This window comes from Salvelinus sp. IW2-2015, linkage group LG3 (genome assembly GCF_002910315.2).
Source record: "Salvelinus sp. IW2-2015 linkage group LG3, ASM291031v2, whole genome shotgun sequence".
NCBI lineage: Eukaryota > Metazoa > Chordata > Actinopteri > Salmoniformes > Salmonidae > Salvelinus > Salvelinus sp. IW2-2015.
The window spans coordinates 12,100,302-12,123,409 of NC_036840.1; the positions used below are offsets into that span (position 1 = coordinate 12,100,302).

The 23,108-nt window shown below is 44.6% G+C and overlaps 1 protein-coding gene across 5 annotated transcripts in view; it reads left to right on the top strand.

The window, feature by feature from the left end:
- LOC111950775 (ras association domain-containing protein 3) overlaps positions 1-23,108 on the top strand; it is a 49,927-nt gene that overhangs the window by 13,909 nt on the left and 12,910 nt on the right. The window contains exon 1 of one of the 5 annotated variants that reach the window (XM_023968685.3): positions 5,836-5,908. The exons of 3 other annotated variants lie outside the window; for them this stretch is intronic. In XM_023968685.3, the coding sequence (XP_023824453.1) occupies positions 5,852-5,908 (57 nt within the window). In that variant the 5' untranslated portion in view covers positions 5,836-5,851. Of the gene's footprint in view, positions 1-5,835; positions 5,909-7,866; positions 8,212-23,108 lie in introns of those variants that run through there. One more of the 5 variants, XM_023968676.2, reaches the window with a different exon arrangement.

Genomic DNA, 23,108 nt, shown 5'->3' on the forward strand with positions numbered 1-23,108 from the left:
TGTGGCTCAGTTGGTATATCGTGGTGCTCGTAACGCCAAGGTTGTGGGTTCAATTCCCACGGGGGACCAGTATGAAAAAAGTATGAAAATGTATGCAYTCACTCACTCTCTTTATAAGAGCGTCTGATAAATTACTAAAATGTACATTTTTTGTGGAAATAMCCCCTGAACACTGTTACGACTCTGTTTTTCACTTTTGCTATGTGAATCACTAAAAGGCTGCTCGTGTCACACGGCTCTCGTTATAAGATATAGGCCTACACGCCTCTGATAACAGAACCCAACCTCTCAGCAGAGTGCCTGGTCCTGGAACCATTCTCCAACCCAGAACCCAGAACTTAGAACGCGGATACAAAATCCACTAAATCATATATTGCATAACAGCTCTGTTCTATATGATTAGTGGGCTGTAACTTCAGATAGTTTCCAAAATCACACCCGGTCCTGATTTACTGTAGATGTTGATGTTGGATTTTATTGTTACGTGGTTGTTGTGAGGGAGCGGGGTCAGAGTTCAGCCCAGATTGGTTCATCATGTTACTGTTTTACAGACAGGGTGTTCCAGCTATTTCAACGGTCCCTCTCTGTGTCAAACTGGACAGATAAAGATGTACGATAACATCTTCAACACACCAGACATTCCCCAGGCTTTCCCCATACCCCAGCTACCTCTGACAGACAGTGTTTCCTATCAGCAGACATAGCAGACATGACGGTCTGGATCCAAGAATCTTCTGGAACTCTGCAGTGAACTAGAATGTCTATCGCTACTAGTCAATATTCATTTGGTCTGCGATACGTCAGTGGTCATCGCAGCCCCTTATGGTTCCAGCTTAGGTCCCCTATCATTCACAGCCCTAAGAAGTCATGTCTATAAAAGAAAACCTTATGTCCAACCACACGACAGAGTGGCTTCTGTGCCACAATCACAATCAAAATCCCATCACGATCACAGCCTGATGACTTCCAGGTCAGCCTGTAAATACATGATGTGTTATTGTTTCTTATCTGCACCTCCTCTCCCCTGTTTCCCATCGTCTCCTATCTTTCCTGCCAGTCTGTAGTGTAATCAGTGAGTCATTGTGTTGTTACCTGAGGAGGAGAGACGTCCATGTTGTTGACAGAGCCAACATCTAATCAGAGCCTGCGTCTAATCCAAGCGGGATGAGGGATAATCTCACCTGATGTTTATGTTGCCTGTAGTGACTGTGTTTTAACTGTAGCGTCTCTGTGCTTCCCGCTCAGTGTCTATAGGTTGTGTTTGCGCTTCCCCCTCAATGTACAGACAGAGTGGGGACCTGATTATTCTAAGCCCTGTGTCCATCTAAGGGCCAGACAAAGGAGCCACAGTTAGTTACTGTATATGGGGCATAAGGCAGGGAGAGAGCAGGTCTATTGTGTCTAAGCGAGTCCTGACCTGCCTATAGTATTATACCTGTGAGCAGCAGCTGTTCCTGTGTTGTCTGCAGCTATGAGTAGGATAAAGTTGCCCCATATACATTTATAGATCTGTGCCTATGGGCTGATCGTAGGGTAGCCAATGGTGTGGTATGAATTGGGTCGGTGTGTGTTTATGTTTACAATGCTGCCTTGAACTCTGYCCACCGTATCTACCCGTATAATCGCTGCCTCCTCCTCCGCTCCTCTCCAATAAGCTTCCACTGTAAATGGCACACATTCATCATTGATAAAGGTATAAAAACATGTACAAAATGAGTGTTGAAAGACTTGAGATTCAACTTGATTTGAGAAAAGCGAGAGCGTGTGAAGTGGATAGTGTTGATCTGGTTGTTTTGGCAACAAAGAGTGCAGAATTATGGGCAGCAGCTCAACTCCCCAAAGAGTAAGTATGTTACCCAGTATAATAGTCCCTTTGATCTCTCCAGGGTCAACGTTGGGTGCCAGGTTCTTTACCGTTTGAAGTGCAAAATGGAGGGTGGTTTGTGTAGCTCAGAAACCAGTTAAGTGAAATACAGTAGTCTGCACATAACTAAGAACTTTTTGTTGTTGTTGTTGTGAACTTGTGAAAATTAGGTAACTACAGAAGCAAAGATGGAATATATTACAGTAGCATCGTGTCTGTATCCAAGCATTCCTATGGTGTTTGCTCATGAGTGAGTGGAGCTTCTTGGCTGTCAGAGAATGTTGTGAGTTACTGTGCCTCAGAGGAAGAGAGGCAGCAGATACATTGCAACATGCACACTCGCGCGCACACACACTCACTCCAATGCACTCAGTGCCTCAGAAGAAACACAGCAGAAGTCAAAGTTGAGTCACTCAGGCCTTATTTGGCTAAGTCAAAGGGGGTAGGGACAGGTATCCAGTACTATTGTGGTGTAATCTAACCACGTATATGGCCACAGGTGTTTAAAGTTGATCCACAGAGAAGGGGCCAGTGTGTAATCCATATACATTGCATTCGGAAAGTATTCAGACCCCTTGGCTTTTTCCAAAATGTTTACGTTACAGCCTTATTCTAAAATTGATTACAAAAAAAAAATCCTCATCAATCTACACACAAAACCCCGTTTTGAAATATGACATTTACATAAATATTCCGACTCTTTACTTTGCTTTGGGGAAAAAAATAGAAAAGGGTAACATATTGGTTTATTTTTATGTATTTTTGTAATATATATTTTTTAAACTGTTTGTGTCCTTTGACTGTTAAACTTGTGTTTGTAAGCGATTACAGCCTCTGCAGATCCTCTCAAGCTCTGTCAGGKTGGATGGGGAGCGTCGCTGCACAGCTATTTTCAGGTCTCTCCAAAGATGTTCAATCGGGTTCAAGGCTCTGACAGGGCCGCTCAAGGACATTCAGAGATCTGTCCCGAAGCCACTCCTGTGTTGTCTTGGCTGTGTGCTTCGCGTCGTTGTCTTGTTGGAAAGTGAACCGTCACCCCAGTCTGAGGTCCTGAGCGCTCTGCAGCAGGTTTTCATCGAGGATCTCTCTGTACTTTGCTCTGTTCATCTTTCCCTCGATCCTGACTAGTCTCCCAGTCCCTGCCACAATTTGATATGATTTGATGGAGCCCACTGTGTTCTTGGGGACCTTCAAAGCTGCAGAATTCTTTTGATACCCTTCCCCAGATCTGTGCCTTAACACAATCCTGTCATGGAGCTCTGCGAACAATTCCTTCAACCGCATGGCTTGGTTTTTGCTCTGACATGCACTGTCAACTGTGGGACCTTATATAGATAGGTGTTTGCCTTTCCAAATCATGTCCAATCAATTGAATTTACCACAGGTGGACTCCAATCAAGTTGTAGAAACATCACAAGGATGATCAATGGGAACAGGATGCACCTGAGCTCAACTTCGAGTCTCATAGCAAAGGGTCTGAATGCTTATGTAAATAAGCTATTTGTTTTAAATTTTTCATACATTTGCAAAAATTTCTAAAAACCTGTTTTTGCCTTGTCATTATGTGGTATTGTGTGTAGATTGACGAGGAATTTTTTTATTTCATCCATTTTAGAATAAGGTTGTAATGTAACAAAATCTGGAAAAAGGGAAGGGGTCTGAATAATTTTCCGAATGCACTGTATACAGTATACTGAAACTAGCTATCCATCACTCTTATGAGTGAGCATTCCTCATCTGTGTTTTATCTCAAGCACATCATATATCATTGCTCACAGGAATATTTTTTGTACTTCCTGATAATAAAATAGGGTGAATTATTACAACAATGTCGTCATTCTAGATGATACAGGTAGGGGAACTCGGACTCCCACACTCACTGATACACCTCCTTAGCCTGAAGTAGAGAGTGTCAGTTTTCTCACACCACTCTCTCCACAGACTAGCCTTTGTAGTGGAAGTCTCATTTATGGAGTCATTTATGGGACGTTCCTTACGCCTCCCCGACCTCACCCACTCACCTCCTTACGCACCTACCCCTTTTACCTCACCCTCACCTCTTCTTACCCCTTCGCCTATAACTAACTAAACCTGCCGCTTGTAAACCTGCAGGGTGCTGAGAACCTTGACCCCCTGTCTGCAGAGGAATGTGGGTAATGTCTGCCAAAGGCTGTGGCTCTCAGCCAGACAGACTACAGGCCCAGTGACCGTTTACCTCTCTCTCTCTAGCCTGGCCTGCCTGACCGCTCTCTCTCTCTGTGGAGATCGGGAAGGGGGGGGGGGTTCAAGCCGAGTGTCCATTGTTTTACACCAGGGAAGGGAGGGGGAGTGTGAGGGGGTTGGGACTGAGAATGAGTTTCCATGTGTCTGAGACATTCTCTGTGTTTTTTTTCACACGCTCCCATGCACATACAGGAGCCGATCTGTTGGTTCCAAAGTCAGCACAGTACTACAGAAATACAGGCCACGGAAGCCGTAACAACTAGTGCCCATCACTCCACCTGACCAGAAGCTGTCCACTAGAACAGGGTTCTAGTGGACAGTATAGTTTGTCCTTAACAGACACGTGGGCAGTTGGCTCTGTGACTGCAAGAGAACTGGACAGAGAGGCCAGCTGTATGAATCTTCTCTGGCCAGGCTGTGGTGTGGTTGGAGGGTTTGGCTGTTCCAGTGCTCCTGGGTTATTTTTAGGTCGCCTCTGCACTCTGGGTTTAAATGAGGCCTGTCCCTCCATAAAGCCCCAAGAAGCCTGCTACAGTATGTGTTGGGTGTGGTCAGGATAAGGGTTGTACGCCTTATTCACTACAGATGTTACATACGTTTGACCCAGTATCTGACATTGTAACAGCCTTTCTAGTGACTGGGTGGGCTAGCTAGTTGTATGATATTAGTGTGTTAAAGAACCAGCCACACAGGAGGAGCCATGTAGAAATGTACTAAGAAAAAAGCCTTCGGGCAACTCAAAGCCTAATAGAAATGAACTGCATGCACTTTTCATTGTGGCTGTTAAAGCATTATAGCTCTGCTCTCTGAGAATCGCAGTAATGGGTTCCATTTGTTGGCTGATGCAAGACGACTTTATCAGACACTAAAAACACCACCACTGAGTTAAAACATGAATCAAACCATATTACACATTTATAACCAAATAAACCCAGGAGCCAGCTAGCCTCCCCACAGTCAAACACCGAATGTGTTTTAAGAATGTTTATTAATACTTACACAACAGATTATCTGACACTGCATGGGGTGGTTGTCGTAACAACAGCATGAGAAGCTGCTGCTGAAATGATTACATTTTCATGACTCGCTGTGATCAACGCCAGTAGGAGAGAAAGCCAACCCACATCAGGGAATGAGAGTCAGTAGCAGAGAGGGGTTTATTCCTGGCTAGAACCCAACCCAATCTCATGTCTAACAGAGAACAAGGCTTTCATTTGGGTGTTTTTGTTCAGCTTTTCTTCGCCCATGCCAAACGTTTACATAACTAATGTTGTCCTCATATGGTAGAGATGGACCAGAGATGGACCCCCAGGTCACTATAACCAATGCCTTGACCAGTTTGGATTGAAAGGTGAGAATGCAGTTGAACCGGAGTTCCTGCGTAGGGTTCTCGTGTTCCATTTCCTGGTTACTGATGATGTCATGTTACCCCTGGCTACAGAATCCCGTCCGAGCACATTGAGCTATGTTAGGGTGGCTGCCATAGGCCTATGCAGAGTTTAGAAAGGGGCAAGACATTCTGATTTTATATATAGGTTATATGTGGTTCTGGTAGATAGGCAGGGGTTTTTGACATGTACACACTTAGAGACACACAAACACACACTACCACTACTATCAAGGGTCACTGGAAATTTTAAAAGGTTGGTCTGACTGAACGCCTGATGTTCCACCCATTCATCTGGGCGTATGTCAGTCTAAAGTATTAAATGCCTTTGGTCTGCATTTTTAGTTTAGTTGGCCCTGGAGCTCGGGTAAAGCAGCATGTTGCAGGGAAGGAAAATAAGAAAGCTAGCTTCGCTGTGCTGCATGTTCATTGAGGTAAGTGGCAAGCAGATGTTATGTTGTCTCTTTAGGATGTGTGTATTTATGGATTCATATGGATTATTTGATGATGAGTGGAAGTGCTGAGCATATAGACCTACAGTATAAAAAAAATTATGTCACCTTTATTTAACTAGGCAGTTAAGAACAAATTCGTATTTACAATGACAGCCTACCCCGGCCAAACCCGGACGACGCTGGGCCTATTGAGATGCAGTGACWTAGACCGCTGCGCCACTCGGGAGTATGTCATCAAGTGCCACTGACTAAGGAAAGAAAAGTACGAGGCAGGAGGAGATAAGCAAGCAAGAAAGAAAGAATGAAATAACTACGGGTTTCACTTCATTGGTGTGAATGTAATGGTTTATATCTACTTATTCTGATGTATTCAAACAAATCAAAGGTGGACCACGGAGAAGCCGGTGGAAAGTGTAGGTTGGGAAGAGGCGAAGGAGGTGCGATGACGCGAAAGCGCAAGAATGGCGCTACTAAGATCAGAGGTTTGTCTCCTGTGTATAGACCTTCGTTTGAGGAGTACATACTGTACATACTTACGTCTCCTGATTACAAACTAAGTAATCTTACTTATAGGTCTTCATGCTCTCTTGAGAACCTTGAGGATCTTGAAATGGAGTCAGTTGGCAGTGGCGAGCACTCTGAAGTTGAGCCAGTCCAGGATGTAGTGGGCCTACCTGCGGCAGCAGGTGTGGTAGAGTCTTTCAACGTTTGCCCCGAGAATCCTACCAGAGAKGATTTTGGACCGGTCGGAGTGAGATTTTAGAAAAGGGTTGATTCCTGCTTTTTGGGCAACCCTTACGTTGTGTCAAGCTGGGTAAAGGATAAACTGGGAATGGTTACATCTGTGAAGTGGAATTGTTTGGATTTTTTATGTATCCGCCTCCCAGAGGAAGCGGGTGCTTTAAGTCACGCAGCTCGGGGTTCAACCTGTGGTGTGCTTTGCTCTCCGGAGCAGGGCACCGCTGAAAGGGGTGATCTGTGGGGAAGTGTTGAATGTAGAGGTGGATCAAATGAAAATGAAGATTCCTAGTGTTTGTGACTTCCGCCATTTGGTGAGATGTAGACCCGATGGCAAGACTGAAAATACCCTGTCTGTTTTGTTGAGCTTTGACCCAGAGTTTCTACCTGTTAAGGTTAGGTTATATTTGCTATTCTGTGAGGGCCTATGTTCCGAACCCGCTACGGTGCTTTAGGTGCCAAGGTTTTGGACATGTTGCAGCAGTATGTAGAAGGGAAATCCCACGATGTGAGAATGTGCATGAGAGCATAGTCAGAGGGAGTGTACAGTTGGGATAGAGAAAGCACTGTGTGTCAACTGTGGGGGTGCCAATGCAGCTGGGGATACAAAGTGCCCTGTGAAAGAGAGACAGGTTGAGATTGCCAGAGTTTGAGTGGGGCAGAAAGTTTCCTATGCTAAGGCAGYGAAGAGAATAGAGGATAGCCCGRGGGTGAGTGAGTTGACTGGGAGCCCCCCAGTGAGCAGGCCTGAAGAGAGAGAGCCAGAGAGGATGAGTTTAGTAAGGTTGGATTTCTTGCGGTTATAGCCATGGTGATCAACTGCACTACACTGATGGAGCAGACACGACTGAAGATAGATGTGGTAGTTGCAGTAGCAGAGAAATATTTGGTTGTGAGAGATTTTAGTGCAGAAGATCTACAGGAAGTTTTGAGAGAAGGGGTTCCATCCATCGGGCAAAAATAGTGGGATGAGGTGGTTGGTTTTTGGGAATAGTGTATAGTTGCATGGTTAGATGGTGGTGCAATTTGAATTTGTTCCATTCCTCTTTTCCCTTTTTGGGGGTGACCAAAATGTGCAATCCGCTCTCCGACCTGTAAACGGCAGCAACACAGCGTCTAGTCTGCCGGAAAACCACACGAAGAAGAAGAAGAGGAAGAAAGTCAAAGGTGATTTCTATAGAGGATTTTCAATGAGTTCTAGTAGGCGTGTCTTCAGAGCGGCTGACAGACAGCGGCTCCATAGTTGCTAGAGTGTGAGGATTGATCAGTAGTTGGTTGAAGAGTGAACGGAGGATTCGAGCGTTGGAAAGTGTTCTGCTTTTTGCGGTTCACAAAAACAAGTTTGCGGAGGTGTAGCCAACTTTATTTTCAAGTTGTTGCTTTGCTGCAGCCAAATTTGAAGAGATTAGGTTTCTCCTCAAATGACGTGGACTAGCACCATGAGTAGTGGCTACAGTAGTTTAGAGGAGGACTCCGAAGAGTATTTTTTCACCGCCAGAACTTCGTTCTTCAAGAAGCCTTCAGGGAAACCAACCCAGTGCAAGGTACATGGACTTTAATTTGTGCCAACGTCTCACCTGGTAGCTACTGTGTTTTGTCATATAAAGTTATCAACCTGTTGCTAACGCGTTAAGGAGTTACCAGTTTCGCGTGCAGTATTTCCAACGTAACCAATGGCAGGCAGGCTGGCTAGCCGTCTCATGAGCTAACTTTAGTTATCAATTATTTGTTTAGGCTAAATCCATATTGGTTTTTCCAGGCTTTATGATTTTAGATTTGAATGGAACTAATCTGATGGTGGACAATTATAGCCGTAATCTGAGTGGCACGTGCAGCTAATATATTTCAGAACCACTTGGGATCATACTTTGATAGGCTATTGTCAACAATTAAATTGTATAGTTGTATTTTAAACAGTGGAAGAGTTGGTTAATTGGAAAAGTGCATGCCAGAGGAGACTTTTAGCCCCTGATTGKGTTAAAGCCCATGACATCCTGACTATGGGGTCTGGAACTCATAAATAGGTCAATTTGTGCTCATCAATACTGGTCTGTCTCCCAGACTCAAGACTCTGCATATAATGTAAGTTATTGTCCTGTCTCTCACACACAACTGCATTCACTATGTRTGTGTTGAGCTTGCAAACTCTTCTCAGCCTGACCTCTCATATTTCCATATGACCTTGACAGTCATATTCCATGYCAGGCTGCGGACAATGTGGCCCATGCAACACACACACTATGCCATGAAGGGACTTGCCCACTAAGCATAATGCTGTGTCTGCCCCCACAATTGTGTTATTGTGGGTGAAACGTCACTCAGAGGGTCTCTCATAGTAGCTCCTCTAGTTAACCCTCCAGCGGCTCAAATCCTACTCTATTAGAGGTCGACCGATTAATCGGAATGGCAGATTAATTAGGGCCGATTTCAAGTTTTCATAATTGGAAATCGGTTATTTTGAACGATTTAATATTTTTTTTATTTTTTTTACACCTTTTATTTAATCTTTATTTAACTAGGCAAGTCAGTTAAAAACACATTCTTATTTTGAATGACGGCCAAGGAACGGTGGGTTAACTGCCTTGTTCAGGGGCAGAACGACAGAATTTTACCTTGTCAGCTCAGTGATTCAATCTTGCAACCTTACGTTTAACTAGTCCAACGCTCTAACCACCTGCCTCAAGAGGAGCCCGTCTGTTACGCGAATGCAGTAAGAAGCCAAGGTAAGTTGCTAGCTAGCATTAAACGTAATCAATCATAATCACTAGTTATAACTACACATGGTTGATGATATTACTAGTTTATCTAGCGTGTCCTGCGTTGCATATAATCGATGCAGTGCGCATTCGCGAAAAAGGACTGTCGTTGCTCCAACGTGTACCTAACCATAAACATCAATGCCTTTCTTAAAATCAATACACAGAAGTATATATTTTTAAACCTGCATATTTAGCTAAAAGAAATCCAGGTTAGCAGGCAATATTAACCAGGTGAAATTGTCACTTCTCTTGCGTTCATTGCACGCAGATTCAGGGTATATGCAACAGTTTGGGCCCCCTGGCTCATTGCGAACTAATTTGCCAGAATTCTACGTAATTATGACATAACATTGAAGGTTGTGCAATGTAACAGGAATATTTAGACTGATGGATGCCACCCGTTAGATAAAATACGGAACGGTTCCATATTTCACTGAAAGAATAAATGTTTTGTTTTCGAGATGATAGTTTCCGGATTCGACCATATTAATGACCTAAGGCTCGTATTTCTGTGTGTTATGTTATAACTAAGTCTATGATTTGATAGAGCAGTCTGACTGAGCGATGGTGGGCACCAACAGGCTCATAAGCATTCATTCAAACAGCACTTTCGTGCGTTTTGCCAGCAGCTCTTCGCAATGCTTCAAGCATTGCGCTGTTTATGACTTCAAGCCTATCAACTCCCGAGATTAAGCTCGTGTGATCGATGTGAAATGGCTAGCTAGTTAGCGGGGTGCGCGCTAATAGTGTTTCAAACGTCACTCGCTCTGAGACTTCGAGTAGTTGTTCCCTTGCTCTGCATGGRTAACGCTGCTTCGAGGGTGGCTGTTGTCGTTGTGTTCCTGGTTCGAGCCCAGGGAGGAGCGAGGAGAGGTACGGAAGCTATACTGTTACACTGGCAATACTAAAGTGCCTATAAGAACATCCAATAGTCAAAGGTATATGAAATACAAAWGGTATAGAGAGAAATAGTCCTATAATTCCTATAATAACTACAACCTAAAACTTCTTACCTGGGAATATTGAAGACTCATGTAAAAAGGAACCACCAGCTTTCATATGTTCTGAGCAAGGAACTGAAACGTTAGCTTTTTTACATGGCACATATTGCACTTTTACTTTCTTCTCCAACACTTTGTTTTTGCATTATTTAAACCAAATTGAACATGTTTCATTATTTATTTGAGGCTAAATTGATTTTATTGATGTATTATATTAAGTTAAAATAAGTTCATTCAGTATTGTTGTAATTGTCATTATTACAAATACATTTTAAAAATCGTCCGATTAATCGGTATCGGCTTTTTTTGTCCTCCAATAATCGGTATCGGCGTTGAAAAATCATAATCGGTCGACCTCTATACTCTATGGGGTCTATTCATCCAGCACCATGTGGATGACTTAATGCCTTCTTTTAAATGTACTGTACTTCATGGTGCCATTGGTTATGCCAATGCTACTTGTTTCAAATAGGTTTCATGGGCTTAGATAAATCTCCTTCCTTCCCCCCTGACAACACCACCACCAACAAACAACAACAGTTAGGCTACCAGTTAATGATAAAGCCGAGGGGCTAGTTAGTTTCTTCCGTAGCAATGTCTCCTCTTGAGCAATGGTTATTGTGACGATTTAGAGTCTCTGTTGGCCTTGGCCCATGTTTAACCAAGMGTGCCTGTTCATTGTGGTGTGTCTTTACAAGTTGAAGTTTCAGCTTCAACATGCCTCTAGTCTTTCTGTTTACCCCTTAGCACCATGGACACTCAAAAGGCTCTGACCCTGCCTGGGCTGCTGGGAAACGGCTGCAATAGACACACACACGGCGGCACAGCTWCTGAGTGACGGGGCCTCATAACCCTCTTCAGCTAGTCTCTGTCTCCAGAGTAGCTAGCTAATACTGTGGACTACTCAGTAACTCACAGCCCTCTTTCTATATACGGGAGGAGATGACCCTAATGGGTCTGTAGTGGCGCTATGTGATAGTTATATTGATGTATAGTACGTTAATCGTAATAGTAGGTGTTTGGTATAAGAGTGTGTGTAGTATTAGTTATCGTATTAGCTTCTGAGTGGCACAGCGGTCTAAGGCATTGCATCYCAGTGCTAGAGGCGTCACTACAGACAGTGGTTTTGATTCCAGGCTGTATCACAACCGGCCGTGATTGAGAGTCACATGGGGCGGCGCACAATTGGCCTAGCGTCGTCCGGGTTAAGGTTTGGTACGCCGTCATTGTAAATAAGAATTTGTTCTTAACTGACTTGCCTAGTTAAATAAATACTTAAAATAGTTGGTTTTTAGTAGAGCTGGGCAGGAGTGAGTCGGTCTGTTTCAATCTAACATGGCAGCCGTGTAGGAAGAGAGGGCTGCTGTTTGTTTCTCTACTCCAAAGTCAACAACGGCAGACGCTTACGTAAGATAATCACCACGCATTATCTCCTCTGGCAGTCTTCCTGTATACAACTCAAACTGTGGGCTGCCTCGGTCACAGAGAGGGCTGTTKGTTGGGTTGAGTGGAGGACAAGTGGTGGCTGTTTGTGTGTTTAGGGTGCTGTACAACAATAATGCATTTCAGTTTGTCTCCTTGAGTGCTCTCTGTTTCCAGATGGAGAGGGTGGGAGAGAGATCTGTCCAACAGAGGGAGGGAAAGAAACAGCTTAGTGTCGGTCTTCCTCAGACATCAGAAACACTGCTCTGTCCGGACCAGAGGATGCCCCAGATTACTAGAAGGGGATGGAATCACACCCATGGTTTCTGTGGTAGCTACAGATAAATAAGCTGCTTTAGCCTCCCTTCCAGTCTCTGCTGCTGCTGGTGGGAAAAGGCCCCTTTTAGTTGGATCTCAGTCCCGCAGACTATATTCCCGTGAAAGTACAGGAGGGTTTTGATGGCAGTGGCAGTGCCCCCACACACGTTCAGGGAGGCTGGGTTTGACTTGTCTATAACATTACCTGACAGCATGGTGTGCAAACGCATGTCAGGACCTTGATCAACCACACAATCCATTAACACACCCTCCCTCACGCGTCTCCCCCTCTTCCACCCCTAGTTCCTCAGCTATTGTGTTGCAGTTCTTGATTGTTCTCAGTTTTGTATCTGGTTCTCTGTTTGCTGTCACTTTCAGTTCAAGTTGTGCAGAAACGTATTTTAMATTTTTTGTGCTATCCAATTGGTAGTAACAGTCTTGTCCCATCGCTGCAATTCCCGTACTGACTCGGGAGAGGTGAATGTCGAGAGCCGTGCCTCCTCCGAAACACGACCCCGCMAAGCCACACTGCTTCTTGACACATTGCTCGCTTAAAGCGGAAGCCAGCCGCACCAATGTGTCGTAGGAAACACCRTACACCTGGCCACTGAGTCAGCGTGCATTGCGCCTGGCCCGCCACAGGAGTCGCTAGAGCGCGATGGGACAAGGACAACCCGGCCGGCCAGCCAAACCCTCCACTAACCCGTACGGCGCTGGGCCAATTGTGCGCTGCCTCAAGGGTCTCCCKGTCGCGGCCGGCTGTGACACAGCTTGGGATCGAACCAGGATCTGTAGTGATGCTGCTAGCACTGCGACAAGTTGTGCATTATTACTAGAGCTGGGACTAACTTCCTTGCCATGTTAGTATTGTGGCAAGGAAACACAACATGAAGAGGATATATCTTTAATAAATCAGCCCTAATGTTGAAAACAAACATCATTATGTTGTCATCCAAAGTCACATTTATTTCCCAAGCAATACTTGGGAAATACAATACTCACRATACTTTACATACTGCAGGTTTTTGAAGGACCAAGGAGTTTGGTCTGCTTCGTGTTTTCATTTTTGCCATCCCAAAAATGTTGCGCTATTGGTATCCTCCTGGTCCTAATTATTACAGTATCACACTTACCACAGTTCCTCCATTTTGTCCTGCTTATCATCTTGCTGTAGGAAATGTAAACAAACATGCAAGTCCAAAGTACATACAACAGAACTGTTCACCAGGCCTGCTCTTCCTCCTGGGCGGTACTGTGCTAGCGTTTACTTAGCACTAGCTTTCGGGGAGTGGAAAAGGTCTGAGTGAAAGAGAAGACCTCCAGGAGCCCCAGCCAATCTCAAACTCACACTAGAACCTTCAGTCTGCTGTGAGTTTACATAACGGCAGCCAGACCTCTCCAGACGCCTGTTCCAGAAGGAGAAGTGAGAACGCCTGAGAGCTTTGTCTCTGCTATTCAGGGACGGGGTGTCCGTTTTTCCAGCATACCGGTCTGTGTGTGTGTGAGAGAGAGATGACTCCTCTGACTTGAGTCTTCAGATTTGGAGATGAAGAGAGTTTGGCAGTGGCACACCCAGCCTAGACAAAATGTAGGATCTGCTCCAGGGAGATCTCCAATAGATCTGTGTAATTAACAAGCTAAATATATATATATATTTGATGTCCAAGCAGGGAGTGACTGGTGCCACTACAGTTGTACCTTCATCAACCTTACACAAAGCCTTTCTTGTCTCTTTGTGTGTGTTTCGATATTGCGTGTTAATGATAGGAGACAGAATAGCGTGACTAAGCAGTGGCAGAGGGCTCGGGGCACCACTTGAGGTACAGACTGTTTGAAGAAGAGTCCCTGAGGCTTTCATCTGTTTATGTTCACAACCTAGCCAGCCCTAAACACTGCTCAGCTCGACTCAGCTGTGTGTGCCTGCGCACCGTGTGTTTGTGTCAATGGGTGCCATGCAGGCCTGTTTCCTTCCTGCTGTTGTGAGTTTCCTTCTGCTGCAGAGAGGAGAGAATGTCAACTTTCTCTGTTTTCATACTTCAGATAAACAAAGCAAGACCCACACAGCATACTCCACCAATTCAGCCCTTGCAGCTACTGATAAAAAAAAGGCTGATTTATGGAAACGTGCTTCTTAGTTTAGAAATGCAAAACGGGGCCTACGTCATTTAGCCTAAATACCAAACAGAGCCATGTTGAAAAAAAGACTSTGCTCCAAAGGTGGGTTTTACTGCAGGGAGTTGGCATGGGAGTAGGCTGCTTCATGATTCGTGGCCAGTCTTGCTCTCTTATGTTGCTGTCGCATGACCTGCCTGCATGTTACATAAAGCCCTTTTTATAACTGCCTGCTGCTCTAAGTGTTCTGTTCCAGAGGAAACTCAATTTGATTGTTTTTGCAATGGCCCCGGTTGCTATCGCAGCCCCCCCCCCCCCCCCCCCCGACACACACACACCCCCCACCTCTCACTCCCACCCCCCTACACAGACACACACACACACACACAGAGCAGGCTCCTTGATAATATGATTACCTTTCAGACTGCCTGCGTCATGGAGCAGATGAGGTGTTTGTTAAACACTGGACCCGTGTGTGTGCTCGACTACTCGTGCATGCACAGCCACATCGGTTATGGAACGGCAGCACTTGATCAAGCTTCCAGACCTACTGAACTGTATCACCTATGGTCCTGTCCCATCGTAGCAAGACAACAGAACAGGTGGTCTATGAGAGACMCACCYCTTCACTGTCTGTGAGAGAATCCCTTTTCTCTGGACAACAAACTATCATTATCCTGAATAATGCCCTGTAGAACTACTGAGGCCCAATAGGAGCTGGTTCTTACTCATAGGTCCCAGAAGTCACCTGGCCTACAGGTGTGTATTACACACTAGGAAGGGTATCCAGGTGGTCATTTAACTGATGGGAGTCGGCCACCACCCTCTCATTTCCCCTGGCTAGGGTCAGAGGTCAACTGGTACAGAGCAGAGGGTTGTGGGTCACTATCCTTGAGGATCCCTGGCTACCATATRTTGGTTCTGGGAGCAGTTAGAGAAATTGGCTGTGGCTGTAATTGCTGTACCACCATCACACACACTACGCATGGTATCTGCACACATCATTACACACTACGTACAAGCGCCACACACACCATTGCACAATACGTGAGAGGAGAGCGAGAAAGGGAGAACATGCCAACAGCATGGAGTGAATTGGATCTCGTAGCTACTTGCTAGCTATACCCATTGACATGTGTACATTTAAATACATACAGTGTATCGGCTGCTCAATCATGTCACTTGTAGGTCCATGTAAGAGGAAGTGTAACAGGATGTCTTGGAGAGATGCGATTGAAGTTGCTCGGCCAGAGTGTTGTGGAAACCCATTCTTTACTGTGGGCCTAATGTGTTTATTGTGTTGTTGGTTGCTATCCCAGCACTCTCAATACACAYTGGCATGGGTGTTCCAGCCCTCACAACATACTGAACACCATTTGCCTAATTCAAATCAAATTTTATTTATCACACACGCCGAATACAATACCGTGAAACGCTTACAAGTTCTTATCCAACAATGCAGTTTTAAGAAAACAAGTGTTAAGAAAATATTTACACAACAATAATGAGGCTATATACAGGGGGTACTGGTATTGAGTCGATGTGTGGGGGTACAGGTTAGTCAAAGTAATATCTGGTAGTGGTGCCCTTGACTGGTGTGTTTGGACCATGATAGTTTGTTGGTGATATAGACACCAAGGAACTTGAAGCTCTCATCTGCTCYACTAAGCCTCGTCAATGTGAACGGGGGCATTTTCTGTAGTCCACGGTCAGCTCCTTTGTCTTATGTTGAGGGAGAGGTTGTTGTCCTAGCACCACACTGCCAGGTCTCTGACAACCTCCCTATAGTCTGTCTCATCGTTGTCTGTGATCAGGCCTACCACCGTTGTCGCCAGCAAGCGTAATGATGGTGTTGGAGTCGTGCTTGGCCACGCAGTCGTGGGTGAACCGGGAGTACAGGAGGGGACTAAGCACACACCTGAGGGACCCCCGTGTTGTTGCCTACCCTTACCACCTGGGGGCTGCCCGTCAGGAAGTCCAGGATCCAGTTGCAGAGGGAGGTGTTTAGTCCCAGGGTCCTTAGCTTATTGATGAGCTTCGTGGGCACTGTGGGGTTGAACGCTGAGCGGTAGACAATGTATAGCATTCTCACATAGGTGTTCCTTTTGTTCAGGTGGGAAAGGGCAGTGTGGAGTGCAATAGAGATTGCGTCATCTGTGGATCTGTTGGGGCGGTATGCGAATTGGAGTAGGTCTAGGGTTTCCGGGATGATGGTGTTGATGTGAGGCATGACCAGCCTTTCAAAGCACTTCATGGCTGCAGACGTGAGTGCTACGGGGCGGTACTCATTTAGGCAGGTTACCTTTGCTTTCTTGGGCACAGGGACTAATTATGCCTATGGATTGTGACATTGTAAAACAACAGGTAAAGGTGCAATTACTGGTGTCTTCACTGAGCCTTATTATTTTTCTCTGGGTTTTAGTCACCGCCCCGCTATGGCTGGCTGCTACAGTCACCGCCCCGCTATGGCTGGCTGCTACAGCACCGACCCCCGCTATGCTGCGCTACATCACCGCCCGCTATGGCTGCTGCTACAGTCACCGCCCCGCTATGGCTGGCTGCTACAGTCACCGCCCCGCTATGGCTGGCTGCTACAGTCACCGCCCCGCTATGGCTGGCTGCTACAGTCACTGCACTGTGTGGCTATGGCTGCTGGTCTCTGCCCTGGCTAGTACTGTAGCTGTGTCTGTGATTTTAGTGAAGGATTTGTCTACGGCTCCTGTCGGCACAGTCCTCTGCATCAGCCAAACCATTCATATCACACTCCATTGTGCCAGAGATGGGTCTGTTCAGGTTTCTATTGGTGCTTAGAGGTGACTGAGCCTCAGGGGTCTGTGACCTGTCATGTCCAATTTGTATGGGTTTATTCATGGTAGGAAAAGCAACCACACACCCCCGTCCCATTCCCTGACAGAGAGCGTGGACAGGTTGGTAAGTGTGGCTTTGTAACCCTATAGAGCCTCTGTGTGCTGTGTTTCTGCACCTGGTTAGTGCCTGACTATGGTCTAAACATGCATTAATGAGTTACACAACCCCGCTATCATGTGTTCTTATTTCTATTTTGAATGGATTTAATTCAGCACTTATTCAGTTTTGAACATGCTCATGGTAAAACGCGGCTACTGTGTTTCTCGGAACAGGGCCGCTATAGTTGTAGTAGGCTACTGGCGCTTATCTGTCTAATGTCTCTCACGCTCACACACACAAACAGACAGGCTGAGTTAATTGTCACAGGAGAGTAGCCTATAGTTAATGCCGGTTAGCTAGCTGCCTTTAGGCCAATATTATTAACAGACCTTCAGTTTCACTATGAGAGGCTTGTCAATGTCTCAACTCTCCATACTCCAGTTTGAGAGCCTTTCATCAACGTTGATTTAAAGTAGTGCAGTTTTGATCGTCAGAGTTTAGTCTACAGTTATAGTGTTAGCCTGTTTTGACTGGCTTGGAACTGTTAGTACAGTAGCTTCCCAGAGGTTGTGTTTGATGTGACCGTCTGTACCTTGCAGCCAAGGACCTTCAATTCATTTTCCACTGMAGGTTCCCTGCAGCCATGCCGACTGAGTGGTCTAGCCTAGCGTGTTGGTGCTGTTGCTCTTGTTACGYTCTCTACAGAATGGTTCCAGTCTGTCTTTGCTAAGTGCGGGTTACAGACATGATAGAGAGTGGGTCAATGCTACTCCCCATAGACTAGTTCTACAGGCTAGCTCCCTGCCGCTTCATACCTCCGTGCCAGTTTTTATGGTAGATACTGTATGAGTGTTAGTCAGACAAGTCTACTTCCTCCCCGAGTGAACCACATAGTATCACATCTGCTCAGTCTTCCCCATATTTCACATTCTGCTCTCTTGTGTGTTCTATTGTATTCCTGTCTCTTGCCACAGACACACCTGTTTTTCATCCCTCTTTGTTATCCTCRTTGTGTTGGTCTATAGGAATGTTTTCCACGTTACTGTAATTAGACCTGTCTGAAGCCAAGCCTGTTTTGTCTCTGAGATGGAGATCCACTCTAGAGCGAGAAGTGGATCAGGAAGACAGAGGAACAGTGCTGGGCCTAGTGCTATTTGTTACACTGTATTCCCTATGTGTCTCCTATTGCGCCATGTCATAGGCCTAGGCTACATACTATAGCGAGTGTGTATTGTGTGGGCCTCTCACATTAGGTTAACAACAAGCTGACCCAGCACAGTGGTTTGAGGCATGATGAATCCTCCCCAGGCAGTTAATGTGAACTGTCAATCATCCCTRTCTCCCTAGGTAACAGGCCTGTGTGTGTCTTGGGGCTGTAGTGCAGAGTCCAGGTTTCCACAGAGCCAGCTACTAAAACTCAACAGTGGAAGTCTGGGTTATTGTTGACCTGGGTTCTCAAAGGACTGGTGTCTTTCAGTGCTGTGAAATGTTCTATTGCCTCACACTCTAACATAGCTACTGAAGAACAGGGAAGTCTGCCTTTTCATAATGTCACATCTCACCACCCCATGCTTACTCCCCATTGTTGAAAAACACACACAGAGTTGGGTAACAGTGGCTGATCAGATGAAGAGATTGGGGAGGATGGGGTGTGGTAAAAAGCCTGAGGGGCTGAGAGGCGTGACGAAGTACAACAGTCTTGTTATTGGACCACAGTGATGTAATGTCTTTATTACAGGCCTAGGCTACGTGCTGCAGTAATGACACCTGTCTTCCCAGGCAGTCGTACTCCGCACACTGATATTAAGCCTATATTTCAGGAGTCTTAGAAAACCAATAACTGTGCTGGAACATCCTGGCAAGAAGCCACTTGGGGTTGAGGGGTGAAGAGTTGCACTGTCTTGTGTGGTGAAGCTATACAGCCGTGTTGACGGAGGACTGTACTTGGGCTGACCCCCTTTAGTCGACTGGTCGATTGTTTGGACAATAAGCTTTTGGTCGGCCTAGAGTTATTTTCTTTAGTCGCTGTTACAACAACTAAAACGTCTTGATTGACGCCTGTCTGTGGACTAATCCATTGCGGAGAACGCGCCAATGGCTCACCAGTAGTACATTACAGTTAATTCCCATATTTTCATATCTACAAGGTTTGTTTGGTTACTGTCATTTTTGTTAATGCGTTCAATATATATTATTAGTCTTGTACAGTTTTCATTGTCGGAGTGGACACATTGTTTGCAGAGCGCACAACCTAGGCTACACTTGTGAGAAACAAGTTTTGGTTTGTTTCATTCCATTTACGAGTTATCAATATATTCATTGTTTTGTTTGGAGCGCTCCTGTCAATGTTGAGTAAGGACGCGCATCTGATTACGCGTAGAAGTAGGCCTTGGCTACCTGGCCTGCGTGCAAATGTAGGGGATCTGATCGTATTTCTGATTTGTCTTAAGCTCCACGGCTCAGTAGTGGTGGTGAGTTATCAAATGAATTGTTTTTTCACCTCAAAGGTCAAGTAAACAAAGTCTGTTTTTACATCCATTGAGAAAGGCTGCATTGAGGAACTATTGTCAGTTTGAAAAATCTTTCCATCTCTCTCCCTCAGCTTGGGGGGGAAATAAAACAAAATCATGCTCTTATCCAGTGGAAACTTCATAAAATAGGCCTACCTGATTACTTCTTATCCCTTGCGCAAATAGGCTACAGATGTGTCTGTCTGGTGCTCACTGGTGTGGGATAACTCTGAGGGCCCAGAATATTTTACACGATGCTGCAAGTTTGTTAGCACCAGCTTCCTGCATTTTTATCGGGATATTTTCTACCTGCAGGCTGCAATATTTTGAATTTTTTGGCTTTATGTAGTCTATTTTTACAAAGTTGGCAATAGAAGTTACTTTTAGATTCATATAGATACAAAGACTTTATTATAAAATAAGTTACTGTAATCAAAAAAAGAATTGTGGTCGACCAAGAGTCGTCCTGTTCTTTCGACCAATCGATTGGTCAATGTTTAAATGTATTGTTCCATATATAGACACACTCTGTTTGAATAAAACCAACTGCAAGTGCACTGAGCTTGTCTGTTTGATTAAATAATAAAGAACCACAAATGACTCTGAGCCCGATGGTCAAACTGTGTTAAAAAAAAGACAGCGAGTGCCTGTGACTGGTGCATGTTGTCTCGCTCTCCTCCCTACTGCAGTGAAAAGGCACCACAGCACAGCAAGTGTTTATTCCGCTGTTCTGTTACCAGAATCCCCAATTTGTTTAGAAAAAACGTTCCATTAACCCTTGCTCTCTTTACGTAAAACATGTAAGCATTGCATGCATGTGACCAATAGGGCCTGACCAATAGCCTATCAAAAGATTCTGTGAAATTGCTGTGAAACATTTTGCACTTGCGTGAGGCTTGGCGCTCACGGAATCAGTAGGCTAATAAACAAACACTCAAACAGGCAACAGAAGCAAGCTAGGTCTTATTTCTGTAGATGAACAGTACCAGTCAAAAGTTTGGACCCCTTATCAAAACTGTCATCAAGGCAAAGGGTGGCTACTTTGAAGAATCTAATATAAAAACAAGTCTAATTTTACAACACTCTTTTGGTTACTACATGATTCCATGTGTTCTCATAGTTTTGATGTCTTCACTATTATTCTACAATGTAGAAAATAGTAAAAAATAAAAACCCTTGAATGAGTAGGGCTTTTTACTGGTACTGTATATGTGGATGACTTATAAAAAGATAGGCACATTTAACAGTTACACTGTTGATTATAGACCTAATTAAGTTGGTTTGCGCTCTCAATTTTCTTAGACAATTAGGCTAAGCCGCATTCGCACGGGACTAGTATTACCAGAGAACGTTGGTTATGTAATTATTAACCCAAAATGTCTGTTATTCCACAGGATGATTCTGACTGGAATCGTTTTTTCTAAACTGCCCCCTCACATTCTTTCTTCCAATGTACTGTTTTTTTGTTGTTTTTTTAGGGGCAAAGATATTCAACAAGTCCAGGCGATAACAGGACTACACTGATAACTCGAGCTTGGTTCCCAAGTTTCTAAACCATACCAAACCATCATTGGTACAGTGTCGCCATAATATTTGAATTGAGGAAGTGCGATCATAATCATTAGGATATTTCAGCAATTCGCAGTAGACGTCCTAAATGCCCCCCAGCCTTCAGATGTGCGCTAAACAGTGCATTTGCACTTGAGATGCGTTTTAAGGCTATGGATACAAATGTGAACTTTATCATTTCCAAACGTTTAGGTCAGTTATATGCTGCTTTGCGGTCTATTAACAGCAAGGGTTACATTAAATAGCTGTAATATTTCTTTACTGATGCATTTGGCAATATTCAAATCATACAACGTATGAACAAAAACATTCACTGTGAAAGYTGATACACSTAGACCCTTCATATATAGGCTATGCTTCGTTCAATTGATCAAATCAGTTCATGTTTTCTTGCTCAAACGGCGAGCAACAGCTGTCAAACTCAGACATTTCTCTCAAAACACAGGGATGTTTATTCGCGTGGGACTAGTATTCTCAGAGGACCTTGGAGTTTGCCAAAATACAGTAGGGTATTCCTGCAGGAATTGTTACACTCCTGCCATGTACAAATTACTGACATGGCAGATTCAGATGGGACCAAAATTACTGATGTGGTGGTTTGTGCATGTGCACATAATTACTTACCCGACCACCCCCAGTAAAACTAATCCTATCCGAATAGGGCTTAAGGCAAGGGCTGTTTTTTCATCTCTTCTGCCTCCGTTGCATTGTTCTCAATCCCAATATGCTGGTAAAATTTGATATTATGCACATAGCAACATAGGGAAAGGTGCCAATTCTACAGCCCACAATTGTTTCAGAACAGCGGACAGCAACCGTATCCAACGCGGGATAAAGCATGTGTTATAAAATATTATATAAATGTTGCACCATTATATTTCCATAATATAACCGTATACAATTTCCATATCACAAGTCTTAGTGATGGACTCTGCCTTCCCGTGGCCTCCAATGGATTAGTCCACTGAGACAGGTGCGAATCAGACAGGTGTCTTGTGCACCACGACATTTGTTTTTTTGCGACTGCTCGACTAAAGAAATCTTGGTCGAACGAACAATTGACCAGTCAACTAAATGGTGTCAGCCCTAGTGTGGGGAAAAAAATACCACTTTTWAAAAATTTCGACCAGTCGATTGGTTGAAATAATAGTCGACCAAGATTTTTGTTGTCGGGAACAGCCCTAGACGGTGGGACCAGAGGACATGGTAATACTCATCAGTTTGATAGGGAGGACCTGACTGATGTGTGGAGCACACGGATGCATGCAGACTAGAGAAACCGTGAGAGGGAGATCATCAAGAAATGGCCCACAAAAAAGCACGAGCCTAGGGTCTGTCCCTCAGTCATCGTCAATTCCCTGTCCTCTGACTTGTCCCTCAGTCATCGTCAATTCCCTGTCCTCTGACTTGTCCCTCAGTCATCGTCAATTCCTTGTCCTCTGACTAGGGCTTGGAATTGCCACGTACCTCACGATACGATATCACGATGCTTAGGTGGTGATACGATATGTATTCCGATTCAATAGTGTGATTTTTATTTTCTTGCGTTTCACTGTTTCTAAAATATTGCTCAACATATGTCTGTGACAGAGGGACAAGCGAAAGCCGTGATGAGTTTTGATCATTCATGGAAATAAAACGACTTAAAGCTAATTGGCTCCCTATTTTTTAAAAGACGGAGAACAATTAAAGAAGAACAAATACTGGACTCTGCATGTACAGCCAACTAGGCCAAAAATATTGTAATCTCGTCAAAACAATATATCGTCCCCAAAAAATCCTGATATGTAACTCTCACTTTTTTCTTAGCCCCCCCTTCACTACCTCAGACCCCTCTCTCTCA